The 21,829-nt window shown below is 42.9% G+C and overlaps 1 protein-coding gene across 1 annotated transcript in view; it reads right to left on the bottom strand.

Annotated features, from left to right (window-relative positions):
* Window positions 1-21,829, bottom strand: part of LOC140731245 (hemicentin-1-like) — a 379,087-nt gene that overhangs the window by 165,959 nt on the left and 191,299 nt on the right. The window contains 5 exon segments of the mRNA XM_073052779.1: window positions 5,976-6,257; window positions 8,195-8,356; window positions 12,039-12,161; window positions 18,228-18,324; window positions 21,240-21,415. Coding sequence (XP_072908880.1) covers window positions 5,976-6,257; window positions 8,195-8,356; window positions 12,039-12,161; window positions 18,228-18,324; window positions 21,240-21,415 — 840 coding nt within the window.

The raw sequence follows: 21,829 nt of genomic DNA, 5'->3' as shown, positions 1-21,829 counted from the left end.
GCTAAGCCCTCTAATATCTAATCTGCCAATCACATGGTAGCAATTCAATGCATAAAAGCATGTGGACATGGTCAAGAGCTTCAACTGATGTTCAGACCAAACATGAGAATGAGGAAGAAATGTGATCTAAGTGACCTTGACCGTGGAATGAATGTTGCAGCCAGTCAGCACACACATCTATAGAAGTTTGCCAAGGTTTTCGATAATATGCCAAGTCTTCGCAGACTGCTGAGGAAGTAGAGGCACTATTGTGCTTCCTTTGCAATTATACTTATATGATGGGTCCAGGCAGGTCTTCTGAGATAGTGATATCCAGGAATTTAAAGTTACTGACCCTCTCCACCTCTGATGATTACTGACTCTGATTTCCCTCTCCTGAAATTGCTTGGTCATATTGGCATTGAGTGAGAGGTTGTTGTTATTACACCACTCAGCCAAGTTTTCAATCTCCCTCTAGTAAGCTGATTCATCACCACCTTTGATCCGCCCCACAGCAGTGGTATCATCAGCAAACTTGTACATGGTGTTGGAGATGTATCTAGCCACACAGTCATAGGTGTAAATTGAGATGAGCAGGGGGCTAAGCACACAGCCCTGTGGTGCTTCTGTGCTGATGCAGATTGTGGAGGAGACGTTGTTACCAATTCAAACTGACTGGGGTCTGCAAGTGAGGAAATCCAGGATCCAATTGCACATGGGTCTTGAGGCCCGGGTCTTTGAGATTACTGATCAGTTCACAGAGAATGATGGTACTGAATGCTGAGCTGAAATCAATAAAGAGCATCCTGATGTATGCATCTTTGCTGTTTAGATGTTCCAGTGTGAAGAGCCAGTGACTTGGCATCTGCTGTAGACACAATTGGAGCAGATCCAAGTCACCACTCAGACAGGAGCTGATATGCTTCAACAGCAGCCTCTCAAAACACTTCACCACTGTGGATGTAAGTGCCGTGGAGCGATAATCATTGAATCAGGTTACCATGCTCTTCTTGGGCACCGATATGATTGAAGCCTGCTTTAAGCGGGTGGGTAACACACTCCCGGAGCACTTCAGTATTTGGCCAGGTACTCCATCCGGACTGGATGATTTCCTTGCTCTTGAAGGCAATCTTCAGATACTGAGACCAAAGGATTATCAGGAGACATGGGGGTGCGTGATGGTTCCTCCCTGTTCTGGTGATCAAAGTGAGTCTAGAAAGCATTGATTCATCTGGAAGCGAAGCTCTGCTGTCCCTTATGTCGCAAGATTTAACTTTGTAGGAGGATATGGCATTCAAATCCTCATTGATTCCAGTCTAGTCTGGAATTTCCACTTCACCCATGAGATGGCTTTCTGGAGATTGTACCTGCACGTCTTGTATCACTCTTGATCTCCTGACTTGAATGTCTCTGATAGGGGGCCCAAAACCACTCACAATACTCCAAATACAATAACTCAATGCCTTATTAAGCCTCATCCTTGCTCTTACATTCTAGTCCTCTCGAAATGAACACTAACATTTCATTTGCTTCCTTACCACTGCAAGCTAGCCTTTAGGAAATCCTGCATAAGGACTCTCAGGTCCTTTTGCATCTATAATTTTTGAATTTCCTCCCCATTTAGAAACTAGTCTACACCTTTATTTCTTCTACCAAAGTGCACTTCCCTACACTAGATTCCATCTCACTTCTTTGCCCATTCTCCCAATCTTTCTACGTCCTTCTGCAGACTCCCTGCTTTCTCAACCCTAACTGCCCCCTTGTTATTTTTGTACTTTCCCCACTTGGCCACAAAGCCCTCACTTCCCTCGTTCAAATCATTGACATATAACATGAAAAGAAGCGATCCCAATACTGACCGCTATGTAACACCAACAGTCACTGGCAGCCAACCAGAATAGGGAGGGTCCCCTTTTCCCCACTCTTTGCTTCCTACCAGTCAGCCAATCTTCTATCCGTGCTAGTACCTTTCCTGTAATACCTAGGGCTCTAATCTTGTTAAGCAGCCTCATGTGTGGCACCTTGTTAAAGGCCTCCTGAAAATCAAAGTAAACAACATCCACTGACTCTCTCTTGTCTATCCTGGCTGTTATTTCCTCAAAGAATTCCGACAGATTTGTCAGGCAACATTTCCCCTTTAAGAAATGATGCTGCCGTTGGCCTATTTTGTCATGTGCCTCCAAGCACCCCAAAACCTCATCCTTAATAATAGACTCCAATATCTTTCCAACCACTGAAGTCAGACTACCTAGTCTATTATTTCCTTTCTTCTGCCTCCCTACCTTGTTAAACTGTGGAGTGACATTTGCAATTTTTCAGTCCTTTGGTATCACTCCAGAATCTATTGATACTTAAAAAATCATCACGAATGCCTCCACAATCTCTTCAGCTCTTTCAGAACCCTTGGGTGTAGTTCATCTGGTCCATGTGACTTATCTACCTTCAAACTTTTCAGCTTCCCAAGCACCTCCTCCCTATTCCCCCAATTGCATTCACTTCTGCACCCTGACACGCTCAAATTTCTGGCATTCTGCTAGTGTCTTCCACAGTGAAGACTGATGCAAAATACTTACTAATTTCATCCGACATTTCTTTGTCCCTCATTTCTACCTCTCCAGCATCATTTTTCAACAGCCCAATATCGACTCTCTTCTCTCTTGGACTCTTTATGTATCTGAAAAAAACTTCTTGTATCCTCTTTTATATTATTGGTTAGCTCACCATATCTCAATTTTTTTTCTCCTTATGGCTTTTTAGTTGCCTTCTGTTGGTTTTTAAAAGCTTCCCAATCCTCTACCTTCCCACTAATTTTTGCAATATTATATGCCCTCTCTTTCATTTTTATGCTGCCTTTGAAACCAGAACCAGAAGGCAGAAGTTTAAGGTGAGAGTGGAGAGATATAATAGGAACCTGACAGGCAATGTTTTCACTCAGAGGAAGGTCAGTATAAGGAATGAGCTGGAAGAGGAAATGCTTCAGGCAGGTACATCAACAATACACCCCCTGTATTTAAAAGGCACTTGAACAGATACATGAATAGGAAAGGTTTAGAAGGCTATGGGCCAACTGGGACTAGCTGAGATCGGCCAAAGGGCCTGTTTCCAATGTTCCCTCTAATGCGCACACATCTCCTGTTACTAGCGTGCAAAGGAATTTAAACTGCACACAAAAAGGTAGTCACCCTCTACCTCATTGGCATGTTAAGTAAACTTCACAATCGTACACAATCACATTTCCTTTTCCACTCTCTGATGTTGACAATGCGGAGTTTGTGATGACTGATCTGCCGATTTTAGAACTGGCTTATTTATATTGTTTTTATTGAAGAAATTATTCAGTACTCAGATGTTGTTATCACTGGGCAAAAAGTGCACAGCACAAGATTTTTGCACATTCTGGTCATTACAACTTAGAAGGAACGTTGCCTGTTCCACAGCTCTGTGACTATGACTATGTCTCTAATTAACCTGACCTCAGCCAACATACACAAAATATGTGCATAAATATGCAAACACATAATAAATAATGCATATACTATCACTCAATCGTATAGGAATGTGTCCATTCACAAACTCTTGCATCCTCTCATGCAGACAATCACCATAACACACATGTAGAAATAGCATAGCAACAACACCTAGATCCTGATACCCCCACAAATACTTTAGAACAGACTTTTACATCCAGGCATATGCACAAACTAGACACCCCAACACACGCACACACACCAAAGTACATTCACTCTCTCTAACACCACTTCCCCTCTCTTCCTTCCTCCCCGTTTTGATCCTGCTGTGGATCTAAACAAACCAGCTGGATGCTGAATGGTCAGGAACAGGGACCGTTATGGAATTGTGAAACAGTGATGCCAATTATATCATTTATGGTTCTCTCCAGCTGTGGTCAGTCAACTAAGCCCAGGCTGGAGCCTAACGCTGACCACTCCTGAACTGCCTGCGTCAATCCCCAACTGAGCAATTATCAAAGCACATTTCATAAATTAAAGCATTGTCAGTCTTTGCATAGAAACATAAATATTTACTAAACTAGACAACCATGGTTTCAGATATACAAGACTTTTTAAAAGATTAGCCTTATTTGTCATGTGCACATCAAAACATACAGTGAACTGCATTGTTTGCATCAATGACGAACACAGTCCAAAGGTGTGCTGGGGGTAACCCACAATTGTCACCATGCTTTTGACGCCAACATAGCATGCCCAGGACTTATTAACCCTGACCCATATGCCTTTGGAAAGTAGGAAGAACCGGAGCACCAGGAGGAAACCCACGTGGTCACAAGCAGAAAGTACAAACCCAGCGGGACTTGAATCCAGATTTTTGGTATTGTAAAGTGATACAGGTTTACCTGTCATAATGCTGTCAAAATCTGTGGGGAATTGATGAGATTTTGGCAGAAATAGCTGACTCTATTGACTCTTGCCTTCTACTGAACTTCTGAATACCATAAATGGAATGGAGTTCTACTCCATGTTATAAAGCACCTGAAAATGCATTGGGAGCTTCATACTTAATCTTTCATTCATATAAACTTCAGTTATGTTTAAAATATATATCCAAAAAAGAAATAAATTAAATAAAGGCAGCTAATTAATACATCCCTACATTTCCATAAGTTTAAAGCATTTTCCAGAAGGAAAAAATAAGAATTACATTATCTGTTCTATAGCAGATGTATTGTATCAATACATGGACATAAATGACCTGGACTCCATCCAAATCTCGACAGTGTTCTGTAATAACTTTAGTTTCTGTTCATTCTAAGTATATACTGTGCACTCAGTGGCTATTTTATCAGGTACATCTGCACCCCTGCTTGTTAATGCAATCAGCCAATCATGTGGCACCAACTCAATGCATAAAAGCATGCAGACATGGTCAGGAGGCTCAGTTATTGTTCAGACCGACCGTCAGAATGGGGAGGAAATGTGCTCTGAGTGACTTTGCCCATAGAATGGTTGCTGCTGGCAGATGGGGTGGTTTGAGCGTCTCAGAAACTGCGGATCTCCTTGCATTTTCACGCAACATAATCCCTAGAGTTTACAAAGAAGGGTGCAAAAAACAGAAAACGTCTAGTGAGCGGCACTTCTGTGGACGAAGACGCTTTGTTAGTGAGAGAGGTCAGAGGAGAATGGGCAGACTGGTTCAAGCTGACAGGAAGGCAAATAACAGCACGTTACAACAGTGCTGTGCAGAAGAGCATCACTGAATGCACAACACGTCGAACCTTGAAGTGGATGGGCTACAGCAGCAGAAGACCACGGACATGCACTCAGTGGCCACTGATTGTATTGCATATTAAACATGTATATTTACAGAGAAGCATGAAAGTAGAAAATATCATTAACCGTTTGTACACCACTGCCTCAATTTAAATTTCAAACCCTCCACACATTCCTGGTTGTACATTGAAGTGTTAAGACACACTGACATCTAAGTCACATGCTGTCTGCCAGGGTGATTTATGCAATAGATGCAAATGACAAGCTCCAGGTTATTCGGCAGTGGGTGTAGCTAAGACCTGCAAGGGTTCGTAAAGGGCCAACACAATGTACTTGCAAGTGGTGTAAAAGGAATTGCAATCAAGTGAAAACCCCAAGGCTGAGGAGTTATTTTCATGTTTTGCCATTACCATGGTCCAGGCATGATCACCTAACACCAACTGGATCAGGGATTAAGGGTGCATTGCTCAATGTCCAATCATTCAAGTGCATACAACTACAGATATCCAGAGGATTGATGCTTTTAAAGAGTAAACTGTGGAAAAAAACAAGTGAGTGACACTAATAAGATCATAAAAAGTATTCAAATGAACGTTCCTTTTTAACTTTCTAAACAAACCTATACCTCATCTCACGATCCAAATATATCCTCTCTATCTTTCGCTCCTGCTGTCCCTTTCCCTTTAAGTCACAATACTGATCCTCTACGTGTGGAATCTGTTCCAAGCTAAAAACAACTTGAGCGCTTACCAAGAACAGTCAAATCAAACTTTCTGTCCGACTGTCCCGCTGCATTCACGGCCAGGCAGGTGTATCGCCCTGTGTGGTGCTCCTGTGCCTCTGGAATGGTCAGGGTCTGGCCCCCCTTCTCCACTTGGATGCCTTGCCAGCTCACCACAGGCCGCCCATCCTTCAACCACGTCAGCGTTGGCTGAGGAACTCCACGTGCGTCGCAGTTCAAAGTGACCGCGCCTCCTCTGGTAACGGCGATTTCTGTCGGCTGCCCACCACCGCCCTTGATCCTTGGTATCGCTGAAACAAAGAGGGGATTCAGCAAGGGTTGATCCAGACATCGAGTTGCCTGCAAGGTGAAAGAGGGCTAGAAACTGACTGGCACGTGAAGCCTCAAGGTGTGAGGCTCCAGCAGTGATGTTCTACTGTAAAAGTTTCGAATCATTGAGCAAGATGAGACATGCTCACTCTCACTGTACCTAGAAACATAGAAAACCTACAGCACAATACAAGCCCTTCGGCCCTCAAAACTGTGCCAAACATATCCTTACCTTAGAAATTACCTCGGGTTATCCATAGCCCTGTATTTTTCTAAGCTCCATGTACCAATCCAGGAGTTTCGTAAAAGACCCGATCATATCAGCCTCCACAACTGTCGCCAACAGCTCATTCTACACACTCACCACTCTGTGTAAAAAAACTTACCCCGACATCTCCTCTGTACCTACTTCCAAGCACCCTAAAACTGCCTTCTCGTGCTAGCCATTTCAGCCCTGGGAAAAAGCCTCTGACTATCCACATGATCAATGCCTCTCATCATCTTGTATACCTCTATCAGGTTAGCTCTCATCCTCCATCACTCAACCTATTTTCATAATGCATGCTCCCCTATCCAGGCAACATCCTTGTAAATCTTCTTTGCACCCTCTCTATGGTACACACCAAGACCATGACATAGGAGCAGAATGAGGCCATTTGGCCCATCTGCTCTGCTCTGCCATTCGATCACGGCTGATTTATTATCCCTCTCAACCCCATTCTCCAGCCTTCTCCCCGTAACCTTTGATACCCTCACTAGTCAAGAACATATCAACCTCCATTTTAAATATACCCAATGACTTGGCCTCCACAGCCGTCTGTGGCAATGAATTCCACACAAACTCCAACCTCAAGTTAAAGAAATTCCTCCTCATTTCTGTTCTATGCCGTTGTATTCTGAGGCTGTATTATGGTCCTAGACTCCCCCCACTATGGAAAACATCCTCTCCACATCCACTCTCTCCAGGCTGTTCGATATTTGATACATTTCAGTGAGAATCCCCCTCATACTTCTAAACTCCACCTAAACCTCCTCATACGTTAACCCTCTCAGTCCTGGGATCATCTCATGAACCTCCAATGCCAGCACAGCTTCTCTGAGATAAGGGGCTCAACACTGACCACAAACTCCACGTGTTAAAAAGTGCTCCAATGTTTTACAAAGGCTCAGCATTGCCTCAAACACCATTCTTTGATCAGTAGAAATTCAGCTGAGCTCCAAACTAGTGAAGGGCAAGTGGTAGAGAAGTTTTAAGGAGTTACAGCAGCAAATGAGGTAGGGTGCTGGGTGAGGTTATCAGGGGTGCAAGTATTGGGCTGTGTAAGAAGGCAATTGGGGAGAGAGAGATTTAGAAGGATTTGCTGGTATGTTGAGGAGCCTTTGGGAAATACATAATTAAGGGAATCAAATCGACGTTGGACCCAGGTAGACAAGCAATCACAAGTTGGGGTCTAGGAGACATGGGAGCAAAGGGCAGCAGCAGAAAAGTGATGGGAGCAGAGACTCAGTGGGGGGAGGAGGGTTAGTGGTGAAGGATGTGGGTCAGTTGGGAGCAAACATAGAAGATCGTGCAAGTGAGGAATTTCTTGGAATGTGGTGGGCATCCAAGACTTCCCAGCATTTGTTGAGATGAACTTGCCCCCTCTCCCCCTTTTTCTCAAGCAAAGCAAGATTTAAATCTCCAGTTATGCTCCATGCTGGCGTCTGCAGTAGATAAGACACTTCAGCAGGTGATGGAATTGCTTGGGCTTTGTACCTTAAATATGTTCGCACTTCATGGGAAAAATTCAACTGCAGTCCCTTGAATTCAAAATTCAGAACTGAAATTTGTTCCCAAATTTCAGAACTCCACTCTGCTTTTAACACATGATTAAGGACGACTCTGATGTCTCCATCTTCTCAGTTCACTCACACTCACCATAAACTTCCACGCTATAGTCCTTTGTGCTTCTCCCAGCCAGATTGGTACCCATGCACGTGTAGTTTCCACTGTCGGATATTTGGGTGTTTGATATATGCAGCATCTGCCTCCCTGAATAAACCTTAATGTGCCCACCGTTGTCTGAAGAGAGTGGTATCCCTGGGACAGATAACATTCAGAAAACAGATTTGAAGGCTGTTCATTTGCAAAAATGTACATGCAAATCATACTTATCTCTTCTATTGAAAATTACACTGTTTAATGGAATTTACTGCTTAATTAATTCATATTTATTCTTCATTAATTAAAACTGCTTTATTAGATCTTCTCATTAGAGTACTCTTTCTCTAATCATTCAAAACAGGAACTTCCCATTTCTGGACTCTGAAAGAATTCAATACAGAGAGTTATTGGAAAGAGATGGATTTTACTCGAGTGTGCAGTGGCATCATGATTGAGCATCAGGTGGTTAGAGTAATGCTTTACAATGCTAGCAATCAGCGACCAGGGTTCAATACCCATGCTGTCTATAAAGAGTTTGCACACTCTCCCCGTGACCACTGGGTTTCCTCCTGGTGCTCCGCTTTCCTCCCTAATTCCAAAGACGCACACATTAGGGTTAGTAAGTTGTGGGCATGTCATGTTGGTGCTGAAAGCATGTCAACCCTTGCGGGCTGCCCCCAGCACGTGTTCGGACTGTGTTGGTTGTTGACGCAAAAGGATGCATTTTACTGTATGTTTTGATGCTCTCCATATCGTACTGCACTAGCTTGCAGATTGGCTTGCGTATCACGTAGACAGCTAGGATGCAATATCCATGGTCGACAAAAAAAAACTACTCTTTGTAGTGTCAAGATGTTAATTCAGAGACCTGGACTAATGACCTAGAGTCCATATCTACAGTGTGTCTGGTAATGGTGGAAACAAAACTGTAGGAACGTGGTTACAAATATGATTATTGACCTTCAAGGGAAGAAAATCTGCTCGCCTTACCCTCTGTATGACTTCAAACCCACCATCAGTTCTCAAGTAGCCAATCTTTCTAAGTTCAAAAGTCATTAGAAATCGGCACATACACAGAATAAATAAATAAGAAAAAAATAAGTGTTAATGAAGTGGACAGTTTTTAATGTGCACTTTGATGGTAAAAGTCAATTTATACTATTTCTCTCAGTTTTCCTCCATTTTGAAGAACTTCCTGGATTTTTACACAAATTGCTTTTAGCATTACCAGTAGCATTAGGAATAGTTATTGTACTTAATGACACAATAAATACCTCACGGTGATAATTATATTCTCTAGTCCATCAAAGGAATATTTAAATACCTGAATCAGGTACCCACAATTTTCCTTAAATATTTCAAAAATATCCTGTCTTCTTTGTTTTTGTTTGATATGTATGATAAAAATGTTAAATCTTCCTGATGAAAGGTCTCGGCCCAAAGCATCGACAGTTTATTCTCCTCCATGGATGTTGCCTGACTTGCTGAGTTCATCCAGCAATTTGTGTGTGTTTACCAAATCATTTTAATTTTTCCTTCTGTCTCTTTTATTAAACTTTCTCTTACAAATTTTATTTCACTTTATATACCTGATCTGTCTCTCATCACAATCCTCTGTTTCTCCATCCTGAAACCCCGTTGGTTAAGGAGAGAGATTGCTGGACACACCATTCAATTAAGTCCCATTTGCCCTTTTGCCCCCTTTGTCTTTCTATCACTAGGATTTGGCTTAATGACTTTCAAAGATGAGGCTACTGAATAAAAACTAAATGGCAGTATATATGGCAGAATTCCTTCCTTCAGCAAAATCTAAACCAATGTTAAACTACAGTACTGCGCACAAGTCTCAGGTGCCCTAGCTATGTACATTTGTGCCCAAGACTTTTACACAGTACTGTAATTTCGTTCATTCATTATGCGCTGCATCGTAAGACGTAGGTGATCACGATCTTTCCATGACCATGATTGTTCTTGGCAAATTTTTCTGCAGAAGTGGTTTTCCATTGCCTTCTTTTGGGCAGTGTCTTTACAAGACAGGTGACCCCAGCCGTTATCAATACTCTTCAGAGATTGTCTGCCTGGCGTCAGTGGTAGCATAACCAGGACTTGTGAATGCACCAGTTGCTCATACGACCATCCACCACCTGCTCCCATGGCTTCAAATGATCAGGATCTGGGGGCTAAACAGGTGCTACACCTTGCCCAAGGGTGACCTGTAGGCTAGCGGAGGGAAGGAGTGCCTTCCATCTCCTTTGGTAGAAACGTATCTCTACCCCGCTACTCAGCAGTACTGTATTTATCCCATCAAACATGTGTATGTCGATATTTCATCTCCAGTTATAAAACCCAAGATTGAATGAAAACATATCCTCTCATCCATATCCATTAATAAGAATTTTAGTTTTCAGACAAGTTGTTTTTGTTTAGCTTAATCGTTCACAGGATGTGGATGAACTGTTGGCTAAACTGGCATTTACCGCCTATCCAACGTAACTTTTGAAGTGAATGGCTTGACCATTTCCGAGGGCAGTGAAGAGTCGCCAACTTGCTTTGATCTAGAGTCACATAAAGGCTGGACTTGGTGAGGATGGCATATTTCCTTCTCTGATGGATACTTGTATATCAGTTTGTTTTACAGCAAACCAGTAGTTTCAGTCACCAGTAACAATACCAGATTTTCATTCCAAATATATTAAATCATCTGAATTTAAATTCCCTAGCTGTTATGTAGAGTTCAACTCCCAAACTTGGACCAGTCCAAGCCTCTTGGTACCAGTCCAGTGTTTTAATTGCTATGCTACCACATCCAAACAAAAAACATTTTTATGAGGAAAAAACATAATTTATGATGTTACTGTTAGGGTATAACTTCTTCTTTGGTCATCTGCACTAAACAAAGTCAAGAGTATCAGCTATGAAGAATGTTCCTCTCTCTCTTGGCACCCACATCAATTAAAGTCACGAGAAATGGATATGCAGCATCCATCTTAGTAAATTCTTGAGTTCATTGGGACTCTTAGAGAAGGGGACAAGCAAGCAGCAACAGCTCTTTGCAAAATGGAAGAGGTGAAGTCCCTTGACCTTTCCTGACGGGTCAAACGCTGACAGGATTAAATCGATCAGAGCTGAGCTAATTGATCTGGACCCAAGACCAGAGGCTGCTGTAAGAGCAGATTTACCTTTGATGACAACAGCTTGTTTAGCACTCATGATCAGAATGGAGCTCCCATCCCACAACTTTTTAATCCCACTCACATTAACCATCCACTAACACTTGCTCAAGCTCACCGGAAGATATGGTTCTTTTGAAGAACCCAGCAAGTTGCTTGTGCGGTGAAGTGGGTGAAGGGAAGGGGGAGTGAGAGGAGAGGGATTGTTCAAACCACCAGCTGAACTGTGAATGTGTATAAATGTGTTCTTTCAGTTGGTGCAATACTTTACCTCACTCCAAACACACAGAGAGTACAATTCGACCACCCAAGAACAACTTTATATGAGGACTGCAAGAGTATAGAGGCTCTCCAATTCCAGGGATTATCAAACCAAAATACAACCAAGTGAATTGAATTTGGTTACTGCTAGTTTTATTATAATAGTGTCAGTAACATTATACTGTCTTACACCTCAAACCTGATGTCAACCTGTCAATATTCAGGCCATGCCACTCAGGGACGTGTTAATATTAATTTCAGACTGTATGTGATGGATCGTAACTATATGAGCTCTGCACGATTACATGCACTGTGTTTTGCACCTTGGCTCCAGAGGAACAATGTTTCATTTCGCTGTATACTTGTGTATGGTTGAACGACAATAAACTTGAACTCGTAATGCTTACCATTCTTCATCCACTGAAGAACAGGAGAGGGAATCCCACTGCATTCACAAAATAAACTCAAGGAGTTTCCCTCGATTACTGTCACAGGTGTTCGATCAGTTGATCCATGAAATGATGGAGGCACTGCAAAATATTTCAAAAGGTTTCTTCAAGGCAAGTCAATCACAACAAGTCATATTTCACATGTCATTCTTTTCTTGCTGGGCTCAAAGTTGCCAATTTTTCTCATCAGTCATATCATGTTTTGTCTTTTAATGGACTTTCCATGATTCCTCCCACTCTTCTTGATCACCTTTTCCCTTTCTCCCACTGGCAATTATTGTCTCACTCTCGCTTACCTTCTGTGTGACGTTCTCACTTTACTAGGATGCAATTAGAATTATTACGGCAGCTGTTGCAAGTACTCTTGCAAAGGTTTTTATCAATAAAAAAAAAAACACAGAATCCACAAATCTTGTGATTCTGATAATATTCTACTCACCAAAACACAGGACATCTATTACAGAAACTTTCATCATGCACCGTCTCCAGTGCACAATGACTTTCCAGCATCTGCAAATTTTCTCATGTTTGAGATCATGTGCTGTCTCACTTGGCTAACAGCACCAATATTAATCAAAGGAGGTACTTTATTAGAGACCATAAAATCACAAGATATAGGAGCAGCATTCGGCCATTTGACCCAACATGTCTGCTCCATCATTCTGTCATGGCTGATTTATTATCCCTCTCAATTTCTGCTTTCTTCGCATACCCTTCGATGTCCTTGCAAATCAGAACTGATCAAACTCTGTTTGATATAATACAGTGAAATTGTTTCACTGTCTGAGTTTGGGTCTAGTGCTCTCTTGACTAGTCGCCTTTTCTCTTGAAATTTATGTTTCTTCTTTTATAAGCTCTTCTGTTATTTCTTTCACATTTCTGCTGTATGCATTTAAATAGATTGGACTTGTAACACAAAGTTCTGTCCTACCTTGCTACCTGAGAACCGCTTATTTAGAGTCATTGAAGTCTACAGCACAGAACCAGGCCATTCAGCCTATCTAGTCCATGCTGAACCATTTAAACCATCAAGTCCCATTGACCTGCACCCAGACCATAGCCTTCAATACTCCTCCTATCCAAATTTCCCTTAAATGTTATAATCAAAATTGCATCCACCACTTGTGCTAGCAGTTCATTCCAAAGACTCACCACCCTCTGAGTGAAGAATTTGCCCCTCATGTTCCCCTTCAACATTCCATCTTTCACCCTTAACCCATGACCTCCAGGTGTAGCCTCACCCAACCTCAGTGGAAAAAGCCCTCATAATTTTGCATACCTCTATCAAGTCTTCCCTCAATTTTCTACCATGTAGGGAATAAATTTCTAACCTATTCAATCTTTCCTTTCTTTATAACTTAGAACCACTGATTTGTGGTGATGAATGACACTAAGAGTGCAAACCAGACCTCCCATACCTCACACATTGAGTGTTGTGACCTGAGATGTTCCGACCCCCTTGATGGCTTCCTCAGAAAAGAGGCAAAGAATGGGATATTAAAAAAATTGATATAGCCCCCAACAATGCATTGCACAGATGTGATTTTGATCATCTAAACAGCTGCCGACTTCCAAACTGTATAATGGAGTTGTGCTGTTTTTTTCAAAATAAATTAGATCAGAAGCACTTTTAACTCCAAGCTTGACTTGTAAGACTTACTGCCCAGTTTCACAATGTCAATCGGTACCATGGTGTTTCATTTTCATCCGTCTATCAGACAGTCACATCAGTGAATCATTTCCCTTTCACTTAAGGTGGATATCAAGAGCCAGATGTGCGACCCATTCCCTGCAAATGGAGACCAGATGTTCCATAACCCTGAGCTATTTGAGCCATTGGTTGATGCCTGGAGTCGCCACACGAGTAACCAGTGCCTCAGTATCACAGAAAGGCTGTAGCACAGAAGGAGACCATTCGAGTCACTTGCCTGTCCATTTCTAGATCTTCATAAATCGAGATGGCCAACACCATACAGGAGCAACCCACCGAGTTCCACACACTGCTCTCTCCTCATCACTCTGCAGTTTTCCTCTTTCCAGTATTAACTTGGTTCTCTTTTCAAAACTGCAGCTAAATCTCGTCTCCATCATTTCCGCTGGCAGTGTACTGTAGATCCTCATGCACTAGCCCCATGTTAGGTTTCATTCTGTTTCTAATCACCTATATTCTAGGTTCCCTGTTTCTTCACTCTTCTCACAATAATGAAAATTTCTCTCTTTCAACTCTGACTGAAGGCTTTTAAATATTCCCCTTGCAAAAAAATCCATGATGGCCAAGTCCCCCCTTTTCTGGAATATTCTTTTGTAAAACCCTGTGCCATTGTTAAGGCCCTCAGGTTCACCCTAAAGTGTGGCGCCCATAACTTGACATGATATTCCATTTGTGGCTGAGCAAAGTTTAGAGTGATTACCTTGCTCCTGCATTCTGTGCCTCCACTTGTAAAGCCTAGGATCCCGTTTGTTATTTTTAACCCCTTTCTTAAATTGTCCTGGCACTTCCAATGAATAATGCACTTATCTCACTGTTCCTTAATCCCTTCTAAAACTATGACCTCTGGTCTACCTCTCCTTCTTCTGACCAAAATATATCACTTCATTTATCTATGTTACATTTCATCTGCTCTTTACCCATCCCACCAGCCAGCCTATGGTTGTCCTGAACTCTGTAAGCATGCCCCTCATAGTTGTATGCTCCACCTTGTTCACCACAGCTTCAAGTTTTGCATTATTTAAAGACTCGGAAATTGTGCTCTGCACACATCCCTAATAGACGTTAAAGCAAAATTAACACACACAAAATGCAGGAGGAACTCAGCAGGCCAAGCAGCATCTATGGAAAAGAGTACAGTCGATGTTTCGGGCCTAGACCCTTCAGCAGGACTGGAAAAAACGATGAGGAGTCAGAGTAAGGTGGGGTGAGGAAAGGAGGAAACACAAGGTGATAGGTGAAACTGGGAGAGGGGGTGAAGTAAAGAGCTGGGAAGTTGATTAGTGAAAGAGATACAGGGCTGGAGAAGGGGGAATCTGACAGGAGAGGACAGAAGGCCATGGAAGAAAGAAAAGAGGGAGGATCACCAGAGGAATGGGATAGGCAGATAAGGAAATAAGGTGAGAGAAGGAAAAGGGGTGGAGAATGGTGAAGGGGGGGCCATTACCAAGAAATTGATGTTCATGCCATCAGGTTGGAGGCTACCCAGACGGAATATAAAAGACACACTCCTCCAACCTGAGTGTGGCCTCATCATGACAGTGGAGGAGGCCATGGGCTGACATGCTGGAATGGGAATGGGAAGTGGAATTAAAATGGGTGACCACGGGGAGATACTGCTTTTTCTGGTGCTCAGCGAATCAGTCTCCCAATCTGCATTGGGTCTCACCAAGATGCAGGAGGCCACATCGGGAGCAGCGGATACAGTATGTGACCCCAACAGGATCACGGGTGAAGTGTTGCCTCACCTGGAAGGACTGTCTGGGGCCCTGAATGGTAGTGAGGGAGGAGGTGTAGGGGCAGGTGTAGCACTTGTTCTGCTTGCAAGGATAAGTGCCAGGAAGGAGATCGGTGGGGAGGACAAGGGAGCCACATAAGAAGCGAAGCCTGCCAAAACCAGAAATTCGGAAAGATGTGATTCTCCCTTCTCCAGCCCTGTACCTCTTTCTCTAATCAACTTCCCAGCTCTTTATTTCACCCCTCTCCCCTCCCGGTTTCACGTATCACCTTGTGGTTCTTCCTCCCCTCTCCCCTCTTTGTTACTCTGACTCCTCAGCTTTTTTTCCAGTCCTGATGAAGGGTCTTGGCCTGTAAGGTTGACTGTAATCTTTTCCATAGACGCTGCCTGGCCTGCTGAGCTCCCCCTGCATTTAATGTGTGTTGCTTCGATTTCCAGCATCTGCAGATTTTCTCTTGTTTGTGATGAAAACAAAAATTGTGGTTGTGGAACAAATGCCAGGGGGAATACCAGTGGTCACTTCAGTAATGTCTTTTACTACAGCTTCCTGGCAAACTGTTTTTCCATTTAGCTGTTCACTCTCTTCTGGATCATGGAATTCAGTTTTGATGACAAGCCTATTACGAGGCACCTTATCAAACAAATGTATGTCTCTGCATTGGCATCACTATAAAAGATCTGATAGGTGGCCTCAAAAGATCCTCTCCAACAACAGCCATAGCATTTTCATGAATTTGTCACCAGTAAGACAGTGCCAATAAATGCAGAAAGCCTTTTCTTACAGTATGAAGACACTGGGGAAGAATTAGGGCATTCAGCCCATCAATTTTGTTCTGCGATTTAATCATAGCTGATTTATTATCCCTCTCACCCTTATTTTCCTGTCTTCTGGCTGTAACTTTTAATACCCTGGCTAAACACGAACCCATCAACCTCCACTTTAAATATACCCATTGACACCTTCCACAGACACCTGTATGATGAATTCCACAGATTCACCACCATCTGGATAAAGGAATTCCTCCTTATCTCTGTTTAACCCAGTGACCTGACCTCCACAATATCTCTGGCAATGAATTCCACAGATTCACCACCATCTGGATAAAGGAATTCCTCCTTATCTCTCTTTTAAAGGGAGGTCTTTGTATTCTGAGGCCATGCCCTCTGTTCCTAGTCTCCTCCATTACTGAAAACAGCCCCTCAACGTCCTCTCTATCCAGGCCTTTCAACAGTCGACAGGTTTCGATGAGAGTCCCCTCATTTGGTGTCACGTGTAAAATGATACTGAACTGTGACGTTTGAACCCGGACATTTTGCTCCTACGTGACCTCCCATCTCCATCATCCTCTGAAGTCGGTGGTATGGTTGGAGTGCATCAACACTTCTGCAGCCCATTACATCCTCTGTACAGGGGATTGGCCTATAGAGCTCCTCCAGAGCCCTGCTGGCCGGCCTTACCCGTTTCCACCTCTCATGATGGGGCGAAGGTTGAAGCTTGAGAGGCAGGAGGCATTTGGACAGGCATGTAAATAGGAAGGGAATAGAGGGATATGAACCATGTACAAGGGGTTGGGACTAGTTCAGATTGGCACAGACATCATGGCCAAAGGTCTTGTTCTCGGGCTCTATGTTCCACACTCTAATGCTTTCTGAAAAGGCCAAGCATGCCTCACAGTTAATGGGAATTGAGAATTGACATTAAACAGGACTTGAGAGTGACATCCATGAGCTGTGAATGAATATCTTTTTAAAAGAAGCACGTTTGTAAAAGAGAGTTTCGTGATTCTGCCTGTTTCTGATAGTAGGATTTTAATGAGGGCTGGGTCAGGCTCACAGTTTCAGAACGCTTTGATGGGAGATCCATGAGTCTCGTCAGAGGCTAATGAAGGGGAGGTACCTCCATTTCCCTGTGAGCACGTAGTAGATGCCAAGCTAGATTTGTATCAGTTGAAGCCCGGAGAAGTTTAATGAGGTTTCCTCTTCTCTGCATCTGGAGAGTATTGTTGCCTACAGGAGCTGGTGAAGGGGAGAGAGCTCCTCTCTGTCCATTACATGCTGATCTAGCCAGCTCCCTTACCATGCCCTATTTAGGTCCACTCTAATGTGTACCTACATACTGCCCATTACACCGCTGGCATTTAGGGCAGCAATGAAGGTCCTCCATCCCTGGCGATGTTCAGGGCTTCCCTCACCATGCCAGTAGCTTCCTCTTGGTTTTCACTACTGTCACTCATGCAAGTCACAGGTGGAGGTTCAAGAATACCATCAAAATCAGATGTAGAAGGATTTTTCATTGCTGTTTCCCTAACAATTTTGCTTTACCGATCAGGGTTGTTAGCCCTGAGCTGAACCCCTAAACTCTTAGTCTGGCCTCTCCCCTTTGACCTAGTTGGCATAGGTGACTCTACCAAGACCCAAAGCATTAAGCCCTGACTCCAGGCAACATTACTCTCTGGATCATTGCATGCAAGCCTCCAAACCCAACAAGGATGTGGTCCTCTTGAAGGGCTCTAAGGTGTGATACAGTCTTAAATTGCCTCTGTCTTCTATCCTCCTTGAGGGACAGAATTCTCAGTTATATCCCACCTTTTCCATTGGGACAAGTTGGGAAAAGAGCATTAAAATTCACCTGAAGAAAGAGAATGCCAAATTTCAACAGGGAGCTTAACACCGTTGGATGTATAATATGCTTTCTGCTTACCCCACACATTCAAGTAATAGCTCTTCTCTGTGTTTCCAGCATCATTTGAAGCCCTGCAGGTGTAGCGGCCAGCATCTTGAACTTGGGCCCTCTTGATCTAAGAGAACACACACATAGTCAAATCTTCCTTCCCTGGCGTTGAACCTTGTTAAAAATCAGAGAGACCACACCCTGCTGTGAACTACTATAGCAAAGTTCACCAGGAATTTAATGAACTGTGTTAGCTGATAGCATTCCACCTCATCCTGGTGTTGGTAGAAACTTCACATCAGTATTACAGTACATAAGTCAGTAATTGACTTCAGTATTATTTAAGTGTTGACAGAAATACAGAGCTGATCCAAAGTATCATGGAAGATAAATGATGAGATGTTGGAAATGTGAAGAAAGACCAAAAAAAAAAGAAACACTTCACAACTGGAGCAAGAACCATGATCAAAGTTAACATTACAGGCCAATGACCCTTCAGCAAATGTTTTAGTTAAACTTCCAAGAGTTATTGGATAAGGCAATATTCAGAACTCAGTTCTGCACCATGTGAAGTCCTGGTAATCATTCTATCAGCATAGGTAGGATGTTATTGTTCTGCAGTGAGATGGGCAGTAACAGACATGTTATGAGGAGCCCTAACTTTAAAGTGATTGGAGCGAAGCGTAAGGAGAGAATGTCAGAACTAAGTTTCTTTATACAGAGAGTGGTAGGTGTATGGAACATCCTGCCAGGGATGGTGGTAGAGGCAGATACATTAGGGACATTTAGCAATCTCTTAGATAGGCACATGGGTGATAGAAAAATGGAAGGCTATGTAGAGGGAAGGGTTAGGTTCAAAGTTCAAAAGTTCAAAGTAAAAAATAAGTTTGTAAGTTTGGTACAACTTCGTGGATCCAAGGGCCTGAACTACACTATTGCATTCTATGCTCTGTGTTCTATGATGATAAAGCGACAAGCAAGCAAGTTAATTCAGGGTATAAGAACAGAAAATTGTACATGGGGGGGCCTTTCAACAATTATAATTTTATTTATAGTTAACAGGCCCTTATGGGCCAACGAGCCCGCACTGACCAACTACACCCATGTGACCAATTAACGTACTAACCTGTATGTGGTAGCAAACTGGAGAACCCAGAGGAAACCCGTGCAATCACAGGTGAAACATACAAACTCCTTATTGAGCACTGTGATAGCATTATGCTCGCCACCACGCTACCGCGCTGTAACTGAGACAGGTAATTGATTCAGCTACATTATTCATTATGTCCAAAGCATCACATATCCAGAGTTCAGGGGGGAGTGATCTGACAATACCATAGAAGTGAAAAATGAAAGGTGAGAAAGGGAAGACTGGAGAAAGGAAAGAGCGAAGAATTTTGATGGGATGGTGGGTGTACAAGGAAAGATTCAGTTGAGAAATTGATGGATTTCCAATCCATCCCTAAACTGATTGAGTTTTTCATTTCATATCGCATTGTACGTAGGTATTTGTAACATGCTTTCCCAGTGCTAAATGTAGTAATGCAATAAATTCATCTTTAATAAGGAAGTATTAAAACACCTATATTTTGTTATTATAAAATACTGTATCTAGAGTCATAGTCATAAAGTTCTACAACTCTGAAACAGGCCCTTCAGCCCATTTAGTCTGTGCCAAACTGTTATCCTGCCTCGTCCCATTGATCCTCAACTGGACCATTGTTCTCCAAACCCCTTCCATCCACATACTTATCTAAATTTATCTTAAATACGGCAATTGAACCCACATCCACCACTTCTGCTGGCAGCCTGTTCCATATTTGCCCCACCCTCTGAATGAAGAAACTCCCCCTCAGGTTCCCCTTAAAAATTTCACCTTTCACTCTCACACTATGACCCTCAGTTCTAACCTCACCCGACCTCGGTGGGAAAAGCCTGCTTGCATTTATCCTATCTACATCCTCATAAAACTGGAATGATAACTGGCTCACTAGTCTTTGAGTCAAAGTCACAAGTTGTTCCATTATTGGAGATCATAAGACATGGGAGCAGAGTTAGGCCATTCAGCCCATTGAGTCTCCTCTGCTATTCGGTCAAGACTGATTTAATACCCCCTCTCAACCTCACTCTCCTGCCTTCTCCCCGTAATCTTTGATGTCCTTACTAATCAAGAAACTATCAACCTCCGCTTTAAATATACCCAATGTCTTGGCTTCCACAGCATTCGTGGCAAGGAATTCCACAGATTCACCTCCCCCGGCTAAAGAAATTCCTTCTCATCTCTGTTCAGAAATGGACATCCCTCTATTCTGAGGATGTGCCCTCTGTTCCTCGACTCCCACAGTATACAGAACATCCTCTCCATATCCACTCTATCTAGGCCTTTCAACATTTGGTCAGTTTCAATGAGATCCCCCCTCATTCTTCTAAACTCCAGCAAGGAAATGCTCCTCATATGTTAACCCTTTCATTCCTGGGATCATTGTCGTGAACCTCGCCTGGACAGTCTTCAATGTCAGCAGATCTCTTCTTAGATAAGTAACCCAAAACTGCTCAAAATACTCCGTGTGGTCTGACCAATGCCTTGTAAAGCCTCAGTATTACATCATTGCTTTTATATTCTAGCTGTCTTGAAATGCTAGAACACAAGTTCTAGGCTGAATCTCCAACGCCATGGGACCGAGGCAGAGCTGCACTAGCAGAGGAGTCATCCTTTAGATATATCATTACCCTTGGCTAATTTGGCTCTTGGATCCCATGACACAATTGTGATGAATGGGGATGATAATCCTAGTATGTACCCAATCACCTACTCATTTATTTACAACTGGGATCTTACCAGAATGATTTCCTAGCCACAAGTTCATCACTATTTTGGGGATATGGTGTGTAGTAACTGATTGCCATCTTTCCTAAATTATTTCCAGTTGGGACTTTCAGAGCTGAAGGCACTATCAAAGTGAAAGCTATTTCTTTTATTCCTAAGCACGCAGGATTGAAGATCAAGGCAAAGCATTTCAAAGACTCTATGGCAACACTGACCTCAACGAGACTGCCATTTTCATTGAACGCGAGACCAGCATGCCTTGGCAGAGGCCGCCCATCCTTTGTCCAGGTGAGAGTGGGAGGAGGGAATGCTCGACTCTGACACTCCAAGTTCACCGAACCATTCAAAGTCACTGACACATTCTGTTCCTCTCCCAGAATGCTCGGTGGAACTAAGGGGTAAAATGCATAAGATTGTTCAGTTGCTGGCTCAGTCAGCCAATGAGTTCACTTTATGAAGCACTGAGCGACGTTATGCGCCCACCCAAAGCAGATCAGCTCAAAATGTTGACTGCATATTACCCTCTGTAGATGCTGCTGCTGTCACCGATTAACTGGGCTCTGAAAACTTGCACTCATGCCTCAACCACACTTTATTTTACTTGTGCACAGGAAGAAGAGGGTGGCCCCATCACCACACTGTTCTGAAGCCAGGATAGAATTGATGCGCAGTTACAGACATTGACCATTTGGTAAACTGCGTATGTCTGAATTTCTTAGTTGCAAGATCAACCACCATTCACAATACAGGTGTTAAAAGACAATAGAAACTACACACTGACAATTGCTGATACTTTGAAGTTAGT

This window comes from Hemitrygon akajei, chromosome 7, assembly GCF_048418815.1.
Source record: "Hemitrygon akajei chromosome 7, sHemAka1.3, whole genome shotgun sequence".
NCBI classification, from domain to species: Eukaryota; Metazoa; Chordata; class Chondrichthyes; order Myliobatiformes; family Dasyatidae; genus Hemitrygon; species Hemitrygon akajei.
Note: the sequence above shows the minus strand (reverse complement) of the source record. Positions and strands in the feature narration are given on the sequence as shown.